Source organism: Nanorana parkeri, unplaced genomic scaffold (genome assembly GCF_000935625.1).
Source record: "Nanorana parkeri isolate BGI_ZX_2015 unplaced genomic scaffold, ASM93562v1 scaffold929, whole genome shotgun sequence".
Lineage (NCBI taxonomy): Eukaryota > Metazoa > Chordata > Amphibia > Anura > Dicroglossidae > Nanorana > Nanorana parkeri.
The window spans coordinates 581,833-601,359 of NW_017307197.1; the positions used below are offsets into that span (position 1 = coordinate 581,833).

Here is a 19,527-nt window from a genome sequence, read left to right on the forward strand (position 1 = left end):
TTTTAGGTAATTTTGACTTTAGGAGTTGAGGGGCTTTCAATAGAGCCGACCTTGCATTTTCATAGAAGATCTGTTTTAATAAGGGCCTGTTCATACTATACAGGGTTATTCACAAAAGGGTGAAGAGTTTGGAGAATGTATGAGAAGTGAACAATCCAAGGAAACATCGCTGAACTGGAAAGTGAGCTGAATTGGAGAAGTTTTCCAAATCGGCTATTTTAGCCTAGATTGTTCCCTTCTCCTGCCTTCTCCAAACTCTTCACCCTTTAATGAATAGCCCTGTATGTGCTCTTGTCGTACCAACTTGTCTGTTTCCTGGAGTTAACAGTGAACGTTATAATTCTGTGATCACTGTTCCCCAGGTTATCCCCAATTTCCACATCTAATCAGCTTTGTGCTTGTAATTAATAAATTCAACATATTTTTTTCCCGTTGAGGTTTTCATCATGTGTCCCATAAAATTATCTTGTAGTATGTTCAAGAAGTGGCTGGCCTTACTTGAGTGCGGTTTCTCTTCCCCAATCAATATCAGGATAGTTGAAGTCTCCCATAATTGTAACATTGCCATGCCTCCCCGCTATTGCTATCTGTGACAATAGTTAAATCCATCGTGACCCAAGTCACACTGCCATGGAATGCACAGCATTAGGGTACCACACATTCCGGTGTGGGCGTACGAACTATGGGTGGGAGGTGTGTTTGGGGTACCATTCAAATGAATGGTAGCACAACACACCTCCCACACCAAAACACACTGTAGGTCCACCCAGTCTCCCTACCTTACAAGAACTGGAGTGGATCCTCAGCCTGGGGTCCAGTGTTGGCTGCTATGCTGTGACGGAGCTCCATCCATATGTGCATTGATTGCACAACTCCCTTGCACGCCCTGTAGAGGTGAAAGGAGCCAGAATGTGACGTCACTCCGGTCCAGGCACCTCTACAGGGAGCTGTAAGCAATGCACGTATGGATGGAGCTCCCTCGCGTCCATAGCCCCATCCCACCTCATGCTGACTCTCTCTCTGACAGTGCTACAATAGGGGGAGGCTGAGGAGCCTGTGACCAACAAAAGTGGAAGGCATGCGGCGACCCACTGAACACAAGATCGCAACCCACTTTTGGGTCACGACCCACCAGTTGAGAAACAAGGTCCAAGATTGTTCACTTCTCCAAACTCTTCACCCTTTAGTGAATTACCCCTATAGTGTTGTGTTAATAGTATGTTACCATGGATTTAGAGCATCCTTTTGCTCAGCGCCCCTAGCATGTGTAAACCATGCGCTAGGTGCCTTGCCATTCATTTGAATGCCACCCCAATGCACCTTCCAAAGGTCACTCGCTGCAGCGCAGTGGACCATGCGGTACTGCAATCGATTGCAGTGCGGTGGAAAGAGTAGTACACGCCCTACTTTTTACTGCAATGCACGATATTGCAGTACAGCCACCAGGAGGTGCGTTGTGATTCCATTTAAATGAATAGCAATGCAACGTATCTAGGGAACGGTACTGGTTCGATAGTGTGTACTTAACGCATGGTAACGCATGCTTAGCACAATGCAATAGTGTGAACAGGCCCCAACTGTTGAAATAAAATGGCATCTACAAGGTAAGAACGTTATTTTCAATAAGTCAGCCGAATCACAGATATGTATTGGAAAGGGGGTAGTAAAGCACAACCACTACGCAGCACTTGAGATCGGGAAGCAATGTCTGTAAGCAATTGGAAATCATTGTTGCCTCCATGTATAGTCAGAAACGACACATTGAAACAAGAACATCAGTATGTGTGGATAATAATATTTACATCGAGCTGATCCAGTTGAATGTAAATAAAATGACTACATTGGAACAGCTTTGAGGATTGTGTCTTTGAATTAAGATTTTGTTTATTCACAGCCATAATGGTGCCGACTCCTAGCTGTCCTCCAGTGCGTGCTGTGACTTTCCTTGACCTGTAATGTTTACAGGAAGCATTTAATTAGCTGTAATTAGTTGTTAAAGGGTTTGTCAGTAAATGTTGTAAAAGGCAGAATATTGTTGTCGTGGAAAGTCTTTTCCTGGAGAAGTGTCAAACAGCTGCAGCTCAAAGTGCTGTTTCCTTCTTTCATGTACAGGGATTGTGTTGTTTTTTTTATACCTTGCGCTGGGGTGTCCCGATGCTTTCCTCGGACCTCCGACAAATGTTAGACCCCATACACACTAAGCAACATACCTTTTGGAGCCGATCCGCGCGGCCAGGCTATCGTGACTTTCGGGGCGACGATCCAGCGACGGTAGCGCCACCTTCACCGTCAGGCTGCATGAAAAAAATCGCGCAAAATCAGCCGAAAAAAGGGTCCTGTAGAAGCGACTTGCGACCGCGACGGGCGACGTGGAGATGTACATGAAGACAGCTCCATTGAAAATCATTGGCCCGCGACTTCTCGCGATATCGCGCGGCAAAAGTGCGCGATATTGCGGCGGAAATCGCGCGGCAATCCGCTCAGTGGGAATGGGGCCTTAAGGCTACATTTAAATGACCCAATCCCACCCAAAATCTGACCATCCAGCACGATGTTTGGGAAAGGATTGGACTGTTTAGAACTAGATGCACCAGTTCTCATTCCAGTGATTATCCTATTTGTTAGCCTGATCTCATGTTAGCTGCACATGTGCAGCTTATGTGGTTGGAAAAGACACAAAAAACACCAAGTTTGAACTCCTTGATGCTGGTCTTCACTCTTTTGAAGGAAGGGGGGTTGTATTTTTCAGATAAATCTATACTGAAAGAGTGACACCCTGCACAAGAGTCAACCCCAGATGTTTCTACAAAGGTAAAAGTTTAATATTAAAGAGCTAAAGCCAATTTCTTTTTTTTGGGGGGGGGGGGGGGGTTGTCAGAGGAGTACATTTACCAATGTCCTGTTGTGACCCAAACTCGTATAGCGTGTATATAGCTTGGTATATGCTGACAGCGCTGCAGCCTGGAAAGATCCCAGCAATATTGTCAGGATGAATCCCGCTGCCTGATTGAGAGCGGCCTCTCTAGAGCCAGAGCCAGCTGTGCCCGCCCCGTCCCGTCTGTTTCTCCAATTTGCGTGCTGGAGGAACAGGGAGAAGGGAAGGGGGTGATCCCTGTGGTGGAGAAGACCATGAGCTGAGCAATCAGTGGTTTGTGATCACTCAGCTCACGATCTATAGACTGACATTTGACACCTGCAGTGTAAGTATTGAGAAGAGTACATTTTACTCTCCCAATACTTCTCCCTTAATGCTAAATTCCAGGCAAACAGGTAAATACACAGATGAAATACACATAAGAGAGCGGTTTTACCTGCCAAAGGATTTGTGTTTCTGTCTATCCAGTCCCGAGATATACAAAGCTCGGCCAGTCAGTACCGCCCTGTCTGGCAGGGCAGGAGATCTTATTCTCTCTGCTGCAATTCAGTTCTTATCTCACCTCCAGCCTGTGATTAGACAGTGAAACAAAAAGCAGCAGACTGATGAGCTCATCTCTCGGACACTCTCTCTCCTCCTACCAGCATGGCCCTTGCACTGCAGCACAACAGATTGGCTAATCGTGCTGCTTCTTCCTACACCAGTGTGAGCTCTGCTGTACAGGGAGTGCAAGATGCTGATGAGACAGATTGGTGTACTTACACTGCTAGTATTTTAAAAAGTTAATGCAAATCTGCATGCATTTCTGTTTTGTTTATCTTCCTGGAGTTCAGCTTTCAAGAGTCATTTGCAGTCAGTGTTGCAGTCATTTCTAAGTTTATTACTGGCTGGCTCAGATCAGATCTTCTTTTGTCTTTCGACATATCAGAAATGTATGTACGTCTGTACATGTACGTGCATCAGACAGCTCCGGGTGGCATTAGAGCAATCGGAGGTCTAGCCAATGGCTCCCCTTTTTTTTTTCCATAGGTGGTTGAGAACCATGAAAATGACGGTTGAATAGTCCCATTTTTACCTAAGCTTTTTATGAATACCCACCACAAGGAGATTTTACTTCTTGGCGTATGTTGTTCTTAAATAATTGCCTCATCTAATTTAGTATTTGAAGCTTTCCACCGCCTTTGATGACCCAGAACACTTTCTCTTGGATAGCACTGTTTGTGTCCCATCAGTCACTTGAAGTCCTGCCGTGCACGTAATGACATCTTCATAAAGGTGAAGATGACCATTTGCTTTAATGGAAGTGTTTCTTGAAGTCTTGCTTCTTTTTCCTAATACTCTAGAGGCATCAACATTGTCCTTAACCCGGATCCTTTTATACCCCTTCCCTAAAGGTTCAGCTGTCCTGAATCTGCTCTTGCGGACACCCCTCTGTATAATTCTGTCTCCCCAAATATGAAACCATGCTCGACAACAGAAACTTGTATAGTAATGTATGTGGAAGAGTGGTTGTTCTGGGTTGTTGCATTTACAAATCCTTCCTTTACACCTCATTATTGATCTTTGCATTGTAATCCTGAGTGTCTTCAAGACTAACATTTGACTTATGGAAGGGTGAAGTGGGATGTGAAAAAGTGAGGAGACCAATGGTGGGCTGGCAGTGCATTCTGGGATTTATGCCCCAACAGCAGACAGCACACTGTCTACATCTGTTTTGTTAGCTCGGACTGGCTAATGTTTGCGCTGTTGTACTCTCTCCATGCTGTATTATTACTCAGCCGGAGTCACACTGACTCCCTGTGTTGTTTTTGTTTCTGCAGAGGTGACATTGAAGGTCCAGGTCAGCGATGTGAGCACCCACCAGCCCCTCGGTAATGCCGCCATAGAGATCTTCTCCAATCAGGTTTCTCTTGTGTCTGGGACCACCGGAGCCGATGGGACTGCGCTGATCAAACTGCAGTACAAGCTGGGAAATCAGCTGATTGTAACAGCCACCAAACATGCCTATGTGCCAAACTCTGCACCCTGGAGGCCACTCCGATTGCCAGGTAAGTTGGCATCGTCTGCTCATGTTTTGCCTTCCTTGGTTCCTCCTTTTACCCCCTATCAACATGCTAATTACATTTTTAAATTCATTACCTACCTTATGTCATCAATGGGTTACTGTGCTTCTTTATGCAATACAGGTAGATCATGGCAGGTAGGGGGGGCCGGCAGGGTACTGTACAAAGCTTCCTGAAAACATCACAGCACTCTGTCTCAGTACACCTATAAAGAGCTCTCAGCACTGATGCAAAGCAGTGGGCTGGATCTTGGGAGGAATTATGCAAATATCAATATACCTTGATGGGTGAATGTCAGTCTGCAGTAGTGGGTGGTCCTAGACCAGTGGTTCTCAACCTTTCTAGGGCCGGGACCCCTTGGTAACATTTGCCAAGTTGTGGTGACCCCCAGCGGTAAAATTTGGGGTTGACGCGGCTGCTGCAGAGACATCTAGCGGCGTGGCGGAGAACTGACACTGCTGCGTTAGGAGAGGGCTGAGGAGGACTCTCACCGAGCACAGCAGAAATCACACCGCGACCCGCAGGTTGAGAACCACTGCTGTAACAGCTAAAATGGCAAACCATATAACACAAGCCGAGGGTGTCAGCTTTTATTATTAATAATAATGATGATAATCACTAGATGGGGACCTGATGGAGAACTGCAAGTCCCCCTCTGCTGATTGACAGCAGCAGTGGGCGGGTGCAATAGCTAGTTTGCTATTGCAAAGCGAAATAGCCAATAGGAATCTAGCGATGCATTCCAAGCAGAGCACTTTCCGGGAGAAAGTGTTTCTCTCCCGGGCGGCCGGGAGCCGCTATCTAATAGCGGGAGACTCCCGGCGACCCCTGGCAAATTTTCATTCGAACCCCGAAGGGGTTCCGACCCACAGGTTGAGAACCGCTGTCCTAGACAGACTGATTTTTCCTTTAGACCACCTTAGGTAAGGCTGGCATTTAATGCTGACCCTCTGACCCTGGAACACTGTCAATCAGTCTGCCCTGAAAGGGCAAAGGGACTGTTTCTCTTGAAAGGCCAACTCTAGTCAGACTTTTCATACTGTGAATTAGAAAGGATTTATGTCCTGCTACATTCCCCCTTCAGCATTGCACTTGGATTCCCCCAATGGTCCTGTTCAGTTTGGAAGAAATTGAATACAAGGCAAATCAAATGGATTTCTTGACTCGGTTGCAACATTTCTGGGAAAAGCAGCTCACCGGCTATTATTACTTGCTGCCTGGCATTGTCCTTTAAATAATTCAAGTATGCTTCTCCATCCAAGTCATTACAGGCAGGCCCTCAGTGTTCTAGACATTACCAGCAGTTTGTAGTGTGTGTTGACTTCACTTTGTTCACTTTGCTGTGTAGCTGGGAAAAGTCACTCACATGTTAATGATTCTAATTTTCTCAGCCCGGAGTGCCTGTGTGGTGGAAATGTCAGCAATATGTGCAGAGGTTATGTAGTGCAGGACTCCCAACAATTACCAACTGTTCTGCTGATGATAATGAGGACAGAGAGAGTCTGAAGCAGTGAAATCTTGGAGTTTCTGCCTTTGGTAATTTAAGGTTTACTTCGGTCTTCTTAGAAAATTCTGCTTTGAGATGCATACAGGGAGCACAGCCTACCTGTACTTCCATCAGCCTATAGAGCCCCTATAAAAATTGCTGTGTAAGGTGCAGGTTGGCTCGGGGTTAAAACTTATTTAGCACTGCATTGTGGGAGACGGAGGAGACATGTGCTCCCCTATTCCCATAGGCACTAGATTTTGGGCGAACAGGGCAGTGGTGAAATAATTAGAACGTAAGTACAAGGACCAGAAAGGAACCTGGCAAAGTACAGGTTCTGTTTAAAGGAGAACTATGGGGTCAGGGCTTTCCCTATAGTTCTCCTAAGGGTAACGGGAGGACACAAACTAGCGTCCTCCTGTCACCCAAAGCTCAGTATACTGCGAGCTACAGCTCGCTGTATACTGAGACACCGCAGCCGGGAGGGGGCAGAGTCAGCTGTACCCGTCCCTTCCCCCAACCGTTCCGCCAGTCAGCTCTGGAGGATCAGACAGGGTTGGGGGGAATCCCTGCAGGGAGCCGTGAGTGACGGTCACGGCTCTCTGCAGGCACAGGATCGAGAAGTGAGCGACGATATGTGTTCGCTCACTTCCCGATCTATTGAGCCGACCTGTGACAGTTTCATTGTCGCACGTCGGCTCGAACTATGAGGCTGAGTGATTTTTCACTCGTCTCATAGTTCTCCTTAATAGGAACTGTCACTTTATGCCAGAGGTAGCAAACCTCTGGCCCTCCAGCTGTGGTAAAACTACAAATCCCATGATGCATCTCTCTTCGGGAGTCATGTCTGTGGCTGTGAGAATCTTGCAATGCCTCATGGGATTTGTAGTTCCACCGCAGCTGCAGGGCCGGAGGTTTGCTACCCCTGCTTTATGCATTCACGGATGTATTCCTGCATTAGAACCCGCGTCAGGTCATTTTTTTGCTTTGAAATAAAGGGCACCTGAACAATGCCTGCATCCAATTACCTAATTCAGGTATTTTTAGAGCCAGCAGGACCGACTAGCAAGATACTGAAACTAGGCTCAGTGGGAGTTCCTTCATCCACACAGTTTAGCGTAGATGGAGGAATCTGTTGCACTTTTTCCATCTGACTATAGAAAATCTGCAGATAATCTATAGGTGTATGGCCAGCTTTATTTGGAAGATTCCCCTTTAAAACAAACCAAAAAGAAAGAAAAATGTCCAGAGATCCACTACCAAAGGGCTTTGGTTAATTCTAATCATGACCATTAACATTCAAAACAGTTCTTAGATTACATACTACATTATATATGTACACACAAGCACACTCAAAGGACTAAAAGAAAAATATATTGCAAAATCTTTTAGAAGCTCGTGCCTATGGCACGTCCTATGTTTTTGTTGGCATTCCATGTGAATTTCAGGGGATAACATAATATAAGACTACAATCTTCAAAGCTCTATATTCCATTGTCTTTTCTTTATGGCTTCTAGAAGGAGTCTGCATAAGATGATGGAGAGGAAGTGGCTGAGGACTACAGATAGCAAGCTATAGACACAGCAGTGTACCCTGTGTAACAAGGACAGAATGTGAAGTAAAAGAGAAAAACAGTCTTATTTAAAACACATTTAGGATATGCAATGCGTAGTAAATCATAGCAACTCATCACATAGCTGACTGCTTGCTGCTCACCGGTCCTTGCACCACCCTTTTGAATAATCCTGAAAAGCGTAGGCATACTTTTAATAACGAATAAAAACACAGTCATATAACGTAATGGTATTATAATACATAAATAGCAGTTATTAGTCTCGCACACGGGTGCTTGTAGCCATACAATGTCAATTCTGATGCCCATGTGCAAAAGCCTTTAATATCTCTAACATTTCACGAAGTTGGAAAATAAACAGGTGTTGTATAGAGAAAATCAATCATGTTTCCCTTTTGGTGGTTTTGAACCCTACCAACAGAGTAGCAGCTGGATTGCTTCAAGTGACACGAAACTCTGGAGTTATATCTGAAAAATGCATTCAAGTACCCTAACTATTAACAAAAATGTATCTTCTTTGTGTATCACTCAGCTGTAGATCTTCCAATCATCTCTGAATTGGTGCTGACACTGTCCTTCCTTCTGGAGGGTGGCTACTTTTGTTCCCCATGGTCCCTGTGTGTGTTGTAAAGTAGTCACAGCTGAAATGATACTATAACCAAATGGATCTCTAAACGATTTGATGAAAAGTCTTTTTAAATAAAAATCATACAGATATCAATTTGGTTATAGTTTCTTGTGTTGTCAGTTTAGCGTAGATGGAGGAACCTGTTGCACTTTTTCCATCTGACCATAGAAAATCTGCAGATAATCTATAGGTGTATGGCCAGCCTAAGATCCATTTCTTGTTGCACTCATTCAGGTCATCTCTTCCTAAAACAATTAAAAGTAATTCAGCATATTTATTAGAAATCCGCATGTTGCCTGTATGCATTTATATCGGATCGTATGGTAAAATGCAAGGTTTGCTAACGCAGCCCAGGTCCCCTTTACAGACCACCTACTATTAGTGGTGCAAAGAAAAAAAGTTAGGGTTTATACTTGCCCCAACCCAGTATTCCGCCTTAGTCAAAGATTAGATCCTGCGGAATATAGAGCAGCCGAGAAGACGCCCTGCAAAGGACTGCAATGGGTTCTCACGACATTTTCTCTACTCTGTATTCCTGGAAATCCTACCGAAATGACAGCGATGTCACGCCGAATAATATAAAAGGTGAGTGTAAGGTAAGTATAAGTTTAACTTTTTTTTTTACCAGGGAACATGCTGATGCTAATGTAATATAGTCTTTTGGGCACTAGACGGAACTGTGGCGCAAAGCTAGTCTGTATACTATTTGTCTATGTGCATACTTGTCTGTGATACAGAGGACGTTATATCTGCATAAATGTTTTCTTCTCTATGAATTATATGTTTTCCTGTTTGATGCTGTAATCCTGTATACATGTATGCAACGTTCTTCTAAGCAAGTGAAACTTATTTCAGGATTCCACAATATCTCAGTGCTTCATCTAAACACATAACCAACACTTTGTACACCTACCAATAAGCAATTTGTAAAGGGGGCAATTTAAGCAAACCTTGCATTTTACTGCGAGGTCTTCTTTCAGTCAAATTGGAAGAATTCACATTTATTTATTTTTATTTTGTTTAAGGGTCCTGTACACAGAGTACTGGTATCTCAGTGCCTTGTAGATGCAGGAGAGCTAAAACCATTTCTAATATCTTTTTGGAACTCTGTTGGCCGGATCTACAAACTGAGTTCCTTATGAGGGTTTTCCACTCTCCCTGCTGGATCCTTTATTTATTTTATATTATAGAGAATGTAACTGGAAGAGCTGAAACACCCAAATCTCCCAGGAGGACATAAACAGAGCCGGGAATTATGAGCAAAGATCTTGCTGTTGGAACATCCAAGAAAAAAGAGAAGCCAGGGGCTGACTCAGCCCAGCGGGCTCCACCTACAGATAAACTTTTGCTTTTTGGGTGTGTTGACCCATTACGTCTGATGATGAAAAAGTAGTGTTTTCACTTAGGGGAGTTGAATGATTCAAAGTAGTTCTTGGTATCCTCGGCCAAAAACTGCCAGTGTAAAGAATGTACCAAATGAGAAGAGTGTTATTGAAGTGGAACTCTAGCCACAAATTTTTGTTTTGAGTTGGGGAAGGTTAGGAAGGTTTTTATTGCTCATCCCACTTCTGTCCGAGTGACACAATAGAGAGTGAGAGAAGATCTTTCCAAAGTGAAGGCAAATGCAGTAAAATGTTGCTCCCCACTAGTGATGGGCTTGGGCGTGTTCTCAAGCGCCTCGTGCCGAGCCCGCCAGGAAGCCGTCGGCGCGCAGGGCCAATCACAGGCACTGAGACATGTTCCCAGTCCGCAGCTGTAGAGATCGGGAAATGTCTTGGTGCCTGTGATTGGCCCTGCGCACTGATAGCTTCCCGGCAGGCTCGGCATGAGGCGCTTGCGAACACGCCCGAGCCCATCACAACTCCTTACCTCCTGCTCATCTGCCAAATGTCAACTGTTGGATCCCCACCCCCTTTGTAATTTTTAACACTATACCAAATTCCTTTTTTTTTAAATGCTTTATTACACTTTAAGGGTCATGTTTTCCTACTGAATGGGGTTCTTAGCTGTGATTTTTTTTTTTCCTTTGCAGTGTTCTCCTTCGTAAGCCTTGAATTGCTGCCTGAGCGCTCCGCCACATTAATGGTCTATGATGATGTTGTTCAGATAGTCTCAGGATATCAAGGTAAGATCATATTCGCTGTCAACGCATTCTGCAATGGCTAATATGTTACAAAAAATCTGCAAGCGTTCACCTTTTTCCACTTACAGCGCGTAGGTGCTCTTTTAAGCCCCCAATGCATTGCTCATTACGGTGTAATTGAGGACTATGTGAATTCTGAGATGCTAAATCTAGCCGTACACCACGGGCTCAATGAGAGAAATATTTTGATTGCCCCATCTTTTTCAGCGTGGATGGAGGAATATTCCCTGCCGTCTATTACACTCATGGCTTTCAGAATAACCAAACACTGACTGAGGCTGATTGGCTGGAGTCACTGCCCAGCTGACAATTTTCCACCCGACTCCTTGGACAAAAGTTGATTTTATCATGTCACCCGTGATTGAATTTCAGCTGATTCAGCAGTAAAAATGGCCAAAGTTTAATTTGTGTATGGCCAGCTTGATTCTTTTGGTAGGTGCTGCCTCAGTTAGCTCTCCTGTTGGCTGTCTACGATATCTGCTCACATAAGAATTTGTCTGGTATCAGACTTTAAATGACTATTGTCTTTTTTCCTATGGAACTTAATGAGTTATGGGCTGTAAATAACCGAGCAGCCCCCCTCCATCAATAACCAGAAAGAGGAAAAAACGCTAACCTCCCTTTAATTATATACATTGCAAATATTTCACAAACTGACTGCTAAGGAGAAGGGTCTTCCATCATTACCACCACCTGTGCAGTTTAAATGATGTAATAAGGAAAAGCATTATCTGTATCACATGTGACATCCTAGAGTCCTAGAGCGTTCGTACAAAAGTTTAACAGTGCATAGTAGGGGTGTAGTAGGGGATACAAATACTAGTATCAGTATTGGTGCTGATGCCGAGTATTTGGACCAGTACTCGTACTCGCCTAAATGCTCCGATGCCTATACTTCCGGTATCAGGAAGCCGGGCAGCGCGCCCTTACACGGTATCCCGAAGCCGTCTCAATACCCTCTCGTCACTTGTGACGAGAGACCATGGAGCCGGCTTCCCGGCCAATCGGGAAGCCGGGCAGCGTGTAATGACGCCCTGCCCGGCTTCCTGATTGGTCGGAAGCTGGCCAATCAGGAAGCCAGCTGCCGTATAATGGCGCGCGCCCAGCTTTCTGTTAGGTCTTAAAGCCGTCTTCATGCTCCCTCATCATCTCATGACGAGGGAGCATGGAGCCGGCTTCCCTGCCAATCATGAAGACGGCCAATCAGGAAGACACAGCGCCCGGCTTCCCGATTGGCCAGAAAGCCGGCTCCATGCTTTCTCGTCACCTAATCGGGAAGCCGGGTGGCGAGCCTTTACACGCTTCCTGGCTAATCAGGAAGCCAGGTGGCAAGTCATTACACGTCGCCTGGCTTCCTGAATGGGACTTCCAATACTCCGTATTCAGTATCGGCGAGCACCGAAAAAAATATCGGTACTTGATACTGAAATACCGGCATCGGTGCATCCATAGTGCATACCCAGCCTTAGGTTTCGGAAAAACTGTAGTTGATAGAGAAAAGAAATGGACACAGTATCTGAGTTGTATTAGCCTTTCAAGAGAACATAAAGTGTCTTTGCAAATATACAATTTTATTTTTGATGATGAGGATTGAGGACTTAAAAATAAAACATTTTAAATCTGTGCGCAAAAATGATTTAACACGTCTGTTTATAAACTGATCAAATTGATCGAAACCATTCCAGTTTCCCATTAAAGTTAATTGGCTGCCTAATTTTCCTTATTTTTACGATGGTGTGAGAGAAAGATTCCTGGAAGTAGCCCATCTGTAGTGATAGAGTCACCATATGTCAATTTATTAAGCCTCTCAGAAGTTTTGCTTAGCTGTCTGTAAGCCTTTTGGCTGACGTACATCTGGAATCCGTTCCCAGAAAAGTTATTTTGAGGTCAGTGCAAAAAATACAAATCTGCTCTGCACACAACTTTCCACTGTCCTTCTAGTAACATAAATATCGAAAAATAAATGGACGTGCAGCATGTGTGTGATTTGGGGGGCAGTTCTTTGCAGAGCTACAAAGCGAGAATCTGAGGAGCGAGGGGAGGAAGGCGATAGGCACACATTATCTTATGGTATCCTCCTGATAGGTCATTGGAGTCATTTTCACTCATCCAAAATGGCAGGTTAAGTCTAACCTGCTGATAGTTGATGCATGGTAGGCCCAGATATAGACTTGTTATAGTACAACTATTATTGTAGATGGTTGCAAAGGAAGGCAATTATGTATTCACGTTCCTGATAATAAAAAATATAACTAAAGACAAAACTGTATTAGCTTCGGATAGAATGCGGAAGGGTCCATGTGTTGGGAACATTCACCATTCTCTATTGTCTTGGTGACCATTGTCAGCAGAAATGTTACCGTTGTCACTGGAAATGGAATAGAGGTGAAAACTTTCAGTGGGGACATGTTTCAGTGAAGCTAACTTGAGATTGCCTCTCACTTCCTGTTCTGTTTCTGGGACAGGAAGTACAGGGAAATATTCCAATGGGATACTTTTAAATATAATTCAAGCCCTGTTTCCTTTTATCGATAGGCTCCACCCTTTTCTATGGGCTAGTTGTAATGAGAGGAAAATGTAGAAGAGTAGCTACCTAGGATGCATTGATATGATCTTTAAAGGGGGGGCCTTGACGTTCATTTTTGCAAAAGCCCCCATTGTATCTCGAGGTGCAGAAGAGCGCACTGTATACACTTTGGGCTTCATTTATAAAAAAAAAAAGGTTCTGCCCAGAATATAGACAGGTGATGCCGTCCGCACAGCACTAGTGCCCCTAGTGGGCGTTGACGAGTATAGGAATTTGCTAACTTGTATAAATGAAGCCCATAGTGTTAACAGGCAAAACTGAGCATTATGCTGACCCAGTTATTGCATGCATCATTCAGGGCAGGCCTACCATTGATCTTACATGTGTTGCCATGTCAATGATTCTATACAGTGGTACAGGCAAACGGCATTGAGCTGCACAGTCCTGGATAAGGTTTTGGCCTGCATTCATAATATGCTTTGGGTCAAACTATATTAAGGTGCACTGCTTAAAAGCAGCCCATTCATTTGAAATGGACCAGCATCCATCTTAATCCACAGAAAAAAAGAACATGCACTTTTTTTTCACAGGGCATTACAACACACACAGATTGTTCACATCTGTGTCTTGCTGTGCACTACAAGGCAAGTGTGTTGTGCTGCGTTGTCTAGGTGCATTGGGTGCCATCCAAATTGAAGGCACGCAATGAACCACACTGTAATTCTTTACCACTTGGTAAAACGCTTGTTACCGCAACACAGTAGTGTGAATAGGCCCTAATACATGGCACTTACAAAATACACTAAAACTCTTAATGTAGAATGCATTTTCCTCCATTACCTTGCTCCACAGCAAATGAAGCTGGATGGGGTAGGTAAGCATAATGTTTAAACTGCAATATATTACACCTGTTCTAGCAATCCTGCACTTCAAATCCCCAGCGTGAACAAGTTCTGGAAATGGTTGGTCTGCACCTCTTTCTTCCTGGGTGGTAAAGATTTCCCGTAGAGGTCTGTGGGCCTGGCACCTAGTGGAGGGAGCCAGAGATGCAGCTGATGGGAATCGAAGAGCCCGCTGTGATTCAAGAATGAAGTTGCAATGGGGGCATAGAGGTGATGCGTTACTACCCCTAGCTCCATCTGTCAGTCACTTTGCAATGCATATCCCTATTTTCAGTAGTCCCTTTGCCTTGTCTCCTGCATGCCATGCTGCCAGTTCCCTGTTAAAACATTAAAGGGTTAGGTCACCTTCAGCAAAAACATTTTCATGGATTCCAGCATCTTCAGTACATTGAAAAAGGCAAATTTTATAATATAAGCTTCTCTTCAATGTTATAGCTGTAGGTCGTGTGTGGCCTCTCCCAAGCTTGTCAGAAAAACTCTTGGAAAAGGGACCCCGGCACTGCAGGAACGGTTGCTCTGGCTTGTTCTGGTTCCTGTCATGCTTGGGTGCTCTTTCAACGGGGATGGTTGCCTATCTTGGAGTTCTCCTGACAGGTGTATGGTATGCCATGCATAGCCTACCAGTATGACATTCAAAAGAAGCTTCTGTTTACAAAACTGTGCAGTTTTTTAATGTACTGGAGATGCTGAAATGCATGGACATTTATTTTCTAAAGGTGAACTAACCCATTAAGTCCCATAACGCATTGTTTTTATACAGGTCAGCTCTATACGCTGGTCACATACAAATAGCAGTTTGAGTTTTCTTCTTTTTTTTTTTTTTTGCAATTGAAAGTAGTTGAAAATGCCTGAAAATTGCTGCGTGTGACCAGACTTTTTTTTTGAACAATAGATTTTTATTAAGAAATAGGTCAGCAATGGATGACAAAACAATAATCAAATAGATACCATAAAAATTGTACAATTCTTCCAAAGCTTACATGTCAGTTGGGAAAGATATATCTATATAAAGGCACAATAGGTATCCCAAATTCCCATGAACATACAAATTGTGGCACATTAGGTAGGTATGGGCCATCTGTGCAGGCCATTTAAATCAACAATATAGACAGAACCCAGATAGAAAGAAAGGGAAAGAATATCGGTCAGCGCTATTCTGTGACCAGACTTTTAGTGACAGCATCAACGGTGATATGGCAAAGAAGTAGTGTGGTCACATGGGTTAAAGACCACAAATATGGAAAACCTGGATACCGATTAAAGAACAGACAAAATACCAACTGACAAGGATTGTTTTTTGCAGAAAGAAAAAAGAATGAAGAAAAAAAAAGTAGGAATGTCCAAATACCAGTTGAGATACCAGTGCTGATACTTGGCATTTTCATGAGAACTAACAGGGTTGCAGCTGGGACCAGGCTCTGGCGCTCCACCACTGTCCTGAAATCATTAGTCTGTATTGTTTTACAAAAACTGTCACATGACAATAAACAAAAATGTATCAGTACTTGTATCTGTGAGTACTTGGACAGGTATCAGTAAAACAGAGATGTAGAAATCCCAGGAGCTCCGTGTGCTCCTTACAAATGACAGCTGCCTCCTAACTTTTTTGAATTTTTCTCTAGTCTAGTCTTGGCGCTCAAAGTATTGGTACTTGTACCGAGTACGGTACTTGGTATTGTTGCATCCCTAAAAAAAAAAGTGTAAAAATAAGAAAAATAGTATTTGCTAGATTTATAGTAAACCAAAACCTATTCATACTGAATGCCTTGAAATAGTTGCTGTGAACTAATATCCAAACTTGGAATGCTTCATCTTCAAAGTTTTCTTTTTTTTTCCAGAGGGCCAAATGTTTTAATTAAAGCTCGAGTTCTCATCTTCGACACAAAGAGATCCCAGCCAATCAGTGTCTGAGCCAATTTCCTGGGGAGTTTTTAACGGTTTGACCTGGAGGGCAATTTCATGTGTTTTATGGCCGCATGGTAATGAGAGCCACATGTAAAATACACCGTGCGTGTAAACAGTGCCCAGTGTCGTGACTTTTTTATTATTATCCATCTTTTATAAACCAGCATTTAGTAATAAAAGCACCGGTGCCAGGTTGTTCCGTGAAAGCCTTTTGAAAGAAAAAAAAGAAAGTGCAATAAGGCATTCATTCTTCCTGAAGCAATAAAGAGAGCTTATTAAGGAGGAGACGACTAAGAGGACTCCGGGAAACTTGCCTGCTACTTAACGCTGATGTGTTTTCCAGACCATGCTCTGTCCCAGATACATTAAACCTTCTTTGTGTAAGCCGAAGGGGTGCAACATCCACAGCCACCAGTAAGACGTCAACTGCCTTTTGTGTAGTGCAGTTAAAGTGACACTAAACTCGGACATTAAATCTTAAAAATACATTCATGAACCTTAACTATTAACAAAAATGTATCTTATTTGTGTATCACTCGGCTGTAGGTCCTCAAATCATCTCTGAATTGGTGCTGACACTGTCCTTCCTTCTGGAGGGTGGCTACTTTTGTTCCCCATGGTCCCTGTGTGTGTTGTAAAGTAGTCCAGTGATGGACTACAATGTCAATACAAATCAGTAAACTAAACGTGAGATTGTAGTCCATCACAGGAGCGAGCTTGGAGCGGTGACTACTTTACAACACACACACGGACCATGGGGAACAAAAGTAGCCCCCCTCCAGAAGGAAGGACAGTGTCGGCACCAATTCAGAAATGATTTGAGGATCTACAGCCGAGTGATACACAGATGAGATACATTTTTGTTCATAACTAAGGTACTTGAATGTATTTTTAAGGCTCAACTCCTACGATTAGTGTCACTTTAAACAAGGAAAGTGAGTATGCAACTGAAGGAACTGGGAACGCTCCATGAATCCCAAGACCCTCTAATATGCAAATCTCAATTTTTGCAGAGAAATTCCCCTGGCCCCCTCTTTAACTCCCAGATGGACATCGAACTCACCCTTCACAGGTAGACAAAATTAGGAGTTGCTGGAGAGGGTGACCCAGCCATTGGCTTTTTCAGAATAACTTCAAATTTGTGAATTGGGAAACCCTTGGATCTGGTGCTTCTTTGGCACTGAAGTATGCATGGGCACTGAGAGTGCCTGCTTTTGCTTTCAGTTACCAGTTTTAGATCACTTTTAAGTTATTAAAGCAACATTTTGTATCTGAATTTTTCTGTAGGTGTATAGATATATTCTTTGTTTTACAAATAATTATTTAAAGCTGAGCACTAGATAGCTAGTAGCACTGGGTATTTTACCATACATACATATGCAGTATATAGTTGCCAAGAGTTTAACATAGCCATCTCTTCCTCTAAAGGACGTCACTAAATAGCTTTGAGGTTTTTCTTCGCCTTTTGTGGAAAGAAAGTTTTCCTGCTTATGCCGTATTTTGGTCACAGCGGCAGACTGAAAACAGCCTGTAAGCCCCCATCTGTTAGGGACATATTTCTTTGACGGCCATGAGAGCATTTATTATTTTTTCCTTTCTTTTCTGTCGACTTAGCTGTTGGTTTACAGCCATAAATAAGTGGTCTGTGGTTTTTCCTCCGTCAATAAAAACTTTGCTGATTTTTTTACATGCAAGCCACAGTGTGTGTGGTATTTACAGGGTTCAGTTACCTGGTGAATCTGCATATTATATATTACAATGGTTATTTCCAAGTCTGTATTAAAGTCTATATGCTGTAGGCTTACTACAAGGGAGTATGGCAAGGGAGCATGGAGCCGGCTTCCAGGCCAATCAGGAAGCCGGGCAACGTCCCATTAAACCGCGCCCGGCTTCCTGATTGGCCAGAAAGCCCCCTCCATGCTTTCTTGTCACCCGGTGATGAGGGAGCATGGAGGCGGCTTCCCTGCTAATCAGGAAGCCAGTTGGCAAGTCATTACACGCTGCCTGGCTTCCTTAATAGGAGTTCCGATATTGGTATTTGGTATCGGCGAGTACCGGAAAAAAAATATCGGTACTCAATATCGAAAAACCGGTTTCGCTGCATACCTATAGAAAACTGCTTTAAACATATTTTCAATCTCCATTTTCATTAAAAGAATGCTGGTGCTCCTGCCATGAGTGCTTGTTCAAGCACTTCCTGTTTTGGGATGATAGCACTTTGTCAGTCTACCAATTTTGTGTTGTCACCCTGTAACATATGCTCCTGATGGAGATTACAAGTGGCCAAGTGTATACACATTGCACAGGCACCATTCAATGTTGTCACTCTCCAGAAGCCGACTGAGTGATGGCATGCAGCTGCTGTAGGAGTGAGCGCACTCTCCTCTCGGGTGGCCTATGTCCTCCTACCTTCCCTCCACCAAACCAGAGCTTTAGCCTCTATCAGGCTCTTCAGCATTCAGAACTTTCGGAGTGTGGGGTGCCTTTGCTTCCCGCTGTGCGTTGTGGTTCTATCCTCCAGACCTTACCTTATTAAAGGACTCGGCATGGATTTTGGAGGATGTGACCACATCATGCAGCTGGGGCCTCAGGCCTCCACCACTCCTGGAAGATTTGAATGCTGAAGAGTCAGACAGAGGCCGTCGCTCTGGAATAGCGCACTGGGTGGTAAGTATATCAGCTCTTCTATTGCAGGGAACTGCCCTTTTCATTTTTTTATGCAACTTACAGGGTCACTTTAGGAGTAATCATAGTTTAAATTGTATTTGTAAAATTGTATTCAGAAGACCAGTTTTTCAACTGTAGAGACAAGTTTTCTTTGCTCACACAGTAATTGTGGTTCTTACACAGGGTCACGTCTGCAGCCTCAGGTTCACTTTGCAAGACGTGCTTTGGATCTGCCTGGCAATGCCACCTATAAGGACCTTGCAGCGTTCCTGACAGCAGCCACCACATTGTCAGAGGTGGACAGTTTCCCCTACTTACAGGGATCAGATGGGAACTCATCAGGTAGGCTGAGCACACATTATTACAAACTGAATATATTGTATCTGTGCGGTAGAAAATTTGTTTACATTCATATGAGTGGCGCATTGGGCAAACATTTCCAAGTTAGTTCTAGATGGACTTTAGTTTCTTTAGCTAATCTGTTTCTACTACATAAGCTGTCCAGATTTTCTGACTACGGTGATTTTCTCAGATGCTGAAGGACAGTTGAGCTGTCACTCCTAACACACTATCTGTCAGTGCTGCTGTCATAACTGTCAAACAGCACTGAGGTGCTCCAGACTGGTATAGGCTTTAAAGAGTACCTGTGTCTGTCTTTGACATCTTTTGCTCCCAATTGGTCTAGATAGTGTGTAGTTGGCCTCTTTCCAGAGAACCCATGAAGCTTAAATTACAAGGATGCTCAATAATCAGAATT

General features: G+C 43.7%; 1 protein-coding gene across 1 annotated transcript in view; it reads left to right on the forward strand.

Annotated features, from left to right (window-relative positions):
- FAM171A1 (family with sequence similarity 171 member A1) overlaps positions 1-19,527 on the forward strand; it is a 103,421-nt gene that overhangs the window by 53,917 nt on the left and 29,977 nt on the right. Inside the window, exons 2-4 of the mRNA XM_018566264.1 lie at positions 4,696-4,923; positions 10,659-10,751; positions 18,954-19,112. Coding sequence (XP_018421766.1) covers positions 4,696-4,923; positions 10,659-10,751; positions 18,954-19,112 — 480 coding nt within the window. The remainder of the gene's footprint in view (positions 1-4,695; positions 4,924-10,658; positions 10,752-18,953; positions 19,113-19,527) is intronic.